Raw genomic sequence first — 3,320 nt, forward strand, 5'->3', positions numbered from 1 at the left:
CAAATGAGTTATAGTTTAGTTTAGGTTTAGAGCTGATTAGTAGGCTAGAGTCAAAGATAGCTGCAACTCCACCTCCTCGGCCTGTGCCTCGAGGAATGTGAGTATTAATATGACTGGGAGGGGTGGATTCATTTAGGCTAACATATTCTCCATCACCCAGCCAGGTTTCAGTAAGACAAAATAAATCAATATCATAATCTGATATTAGTTCATTTACTAGTACACCTTTAGAAGAGAGAGATCTGATGTTTAAGAGTCCACATTTAACTCTCCTATTCATTTGCACTATTGCTCTTGTGGTTTTAATTTTTATGAGGTTTTTATGCACAGCTCCTCTTCTGTTTACCTTTTTAAATAATTTCGATGGTCGGGGGACAGACACCGTCACTATAGGATTTTCAATAAGTAACTCCTGAAATGGAGGAGCAGAGATGTGTGTTAGACTGCGACTCTGCGTAGGGTTTTGGGTGGGTAACTTCTAAAAAAGAAGGGCAGAGAAGTGTGTTAGACTGCGACTCTGGTTTCTGACATGAGTGCAGAAACCAATGATCTGCTCTCCCGCACATTACAACTCCAAAAGAACATTCAAGACCAGTTAATGGACCTGGAGGCACACTCCCAACGAAATAACATTTGCATTCATGGGGTCCCTGAGGGAGCTGAGGGAGACACTATACAAGATTTTGTTGAAAAGTTTAATAAGACACAGCTGTGCCTCCCAGACATCGCCCTCGGTATCCAACGTTGTCACCGGTCTCTTGGCCCTAAACCACTGCAAGGCCCGAGACTACCCAACCGAAACCTACGACTTACTTACGAAAAGAAAGGCTTACTCCAACATCAGAAAAATACTAAAAGAAACAACGTTAATTTTCTAGACCCTTTACCCGGCGAAAGTTGTTTCGACACCGGCCCTGTGACCTACAACAGTGCACCGAAGGCGACGGAAGACCTGAAAAAAAGATCCCTGACTGTGCTGGAGTGGAGACCCCCATAAGCATACACCTAATGCGAGACCGAGACAACTTCCCTGGGAGATAGCGGGCGCAACATCGGGCCAACACCCAGAAACACGCTGTTTAGGGCTGAAACGATTAATTGATTAAATCGATTACTAAAATGAGAAACGCAAATTCTTTGCGTCGATGCTTCATTTAATCCATATAACTTTATAGTACACTGTTTCCCACGGACATTTACAGTGGGCGCCTTTCTAGACTTTTCGACCACTCAAAGCGCTTTTACACTACATCTGCATTCACACACACACTCATTCACTGAGCTTAAGTGCTCAAACAGAAACTAATTCACCACATCCATACACTGGCTGAACAGCCACCAGAGGCAAGTCGGGGTTCAGTATCTTGCCTTCCCCATTATTATTATTATTATATTATTATTATTATTACTACTTTATTGCTTGTGTATTAACAAGTGTTTCGCCCCACCTGAGATGGCCCTGTCTGTTGTTTTATTTCTGTAAAAAATAATAAATATACAATTAAAAGGTACTTTTACCTATTAATTTAACCCAGGTTTCAAGGGTACTTTGAAAATGTTTCAAGATGTTAATTTAATCACTGTGTTTTTTTTGGCTGTAGTCAGACTGCAGGCCAAAGTAACCCAAATATTTTTTTTTGCTGTGTGCAGCCCAAGTCACATGGAATCTAATCTTTCCACAGATACAGATCGTATTTTTTGGAATGCGACCTCAGGCTGGCGACTCGGACGTCACTCTAGAGCAGCTGTTCCCCGCCAGAGTCGCAATGAACAAAAAAGCTCACAAAGGCCATTACATACTTCTTCCTACCTTGCTATCATCTGCTCACAAATTCTATTTCTTACACCTGAAATCCGGGTCACGAGCTCTCTTCTGAGTTGTGTGCATGCTACTTATCTGATCGGAAACATTACAGCTGCATGCTGCGTTGTTTTAGTCTTCTGCGCATGTGTCCGATATGGGCCACATTTAAACAAAAATGTCAACTGTTAAACAAAAACATCGGTATTAGGCATAAAGGCCTGCAGTGTGAACGTAGGCGATTCCCACCATAATAATGATAATTGTCTTGGCTGATACTAGTTAAAGTAAGAATTTAGAAACACTGCACCCCGATCTCAGCTAAACTGAGCACTTAGAATAACAATGAAAAGAGCTTCCTTTTTTCTTTATTTGATTATATTTTTTGTTGCAGCAAGTTAATGACCCATAACATGGAGAGGTATAAACCCAAGGTGTATTTTACTACTTTAGACATTTGTAGAGGCCTTTACAAATACAACACACCTATTCAAGCAGATTGTAGCTAACCAGTACCTGCAAAAAAGTTTAATAGATAGAAAATGCTTTTCTATTAACATTTCCATGTTGTAATATACTGTACCTCCTATATGTTCCTGCAGCAGTCTGAGTTGTCGTTGGAGGAGCGTTTAGAGCGCTACGGTCCTCTCCAGCAACATCGCAGGGCGATGGTCTCACTCAACAAACAGATCCAGCAAAAGACTAAACAACTGGAGGAGGTCAGCAGTTCACTGTGGTCCACTGTACAGTCCACCGTAACCATGTAGTGTCCTCCACTGTGTCAAGCAGTCACTGTGTAAAATTCTTAGAGGAATTTATTTTTGGCATTGCAGAAACCAACATGTAACATTGAGTAGACAATACATGCAGTACCTTTTGTACTTTAAACAGTCAGCAATCATTTGCCTGCTAGGACACAAAATGGACACCTTAATTGGAGCTGGAGCAGTTGAATGTTTGTAAAAATTAAGTGTACTATGATTTACAGCAGTGACTATCAGTAACAAATATATATAAATTGTTTCACAGTTACAAGCAAAGCATGAAGAGGTGAAAACAGGCTGTGACGAGGCCAAGAAAAAACTGATGGAGGTAAGACCAGGCTAAAATACCTGCAAAACTCATTGATTGGATGCATTATATTGGCAGGCATATGGAACAGTTAATAAGTCTGTGTGGAAAAAAGGTAGCTGAATTATTTTTACTACCTGATAGATATATAGATAGAGATAGATAGATATATATATATATATATATATATTATATATATATATATATATATATATATATATATATATATATATATATATATATATATATATATAGATATAGATAGATAGATAGATATATATAGATATATATAGATATATATAGATATAGATATATATAGATATATATAGATATATAGATATATATATATATAGATATATAGATATATATATATATAGATATATATATATATAGATATATATAGATATATATAGATATATAGATATATATAGATATATATATATATAGA

The 3,320-nt window shown here is 37.8% G+C and overlaps 1 protein-coding gene across 1 annotated transcript in view; it reads left to right on the forward strand.

Moving 5' to 3' along the window:
- Nucleotides 1-3,320, forward strand: part of ccdc93 (coiled-coil domain containing 93) — a 31,442-nt gene that overhangs the window by 19,197 nt on the left and 8,925 nt on the right. The window contains exons 12-13 of the mRNA XM_046054100.1: nt 2,404-2,520; nt 2,831-2,893. Coding sequence (XP_045910056.1) covers nt 2,404-2,520; nt 2,831-2,893 — 180 coding nt within the window. The remainder of the gene's footprint in view (nt 1-2,403; nt 2,521-2,830; nt 2,894-3,320) is intronic.

The sequence above is a fragment of the Micropterus dolomieu genome, linkage group LG07 (genome assembly GCF_021292245.1).
Source record: "Micropterus dolomieu isolate WLL.071019.BEF.003 ecotype Adirondacks linkage group LG07, ASM2129224v1, whole genome shotgun sequence".
Classification (NCBI taxonomy): domain Eukaryota; kingdom Metazoa; phylum Chordata; class Actinopteri; order Centrarchiformes; family Centrarchidae; genus Micropterus; species Micropterus dolomieu.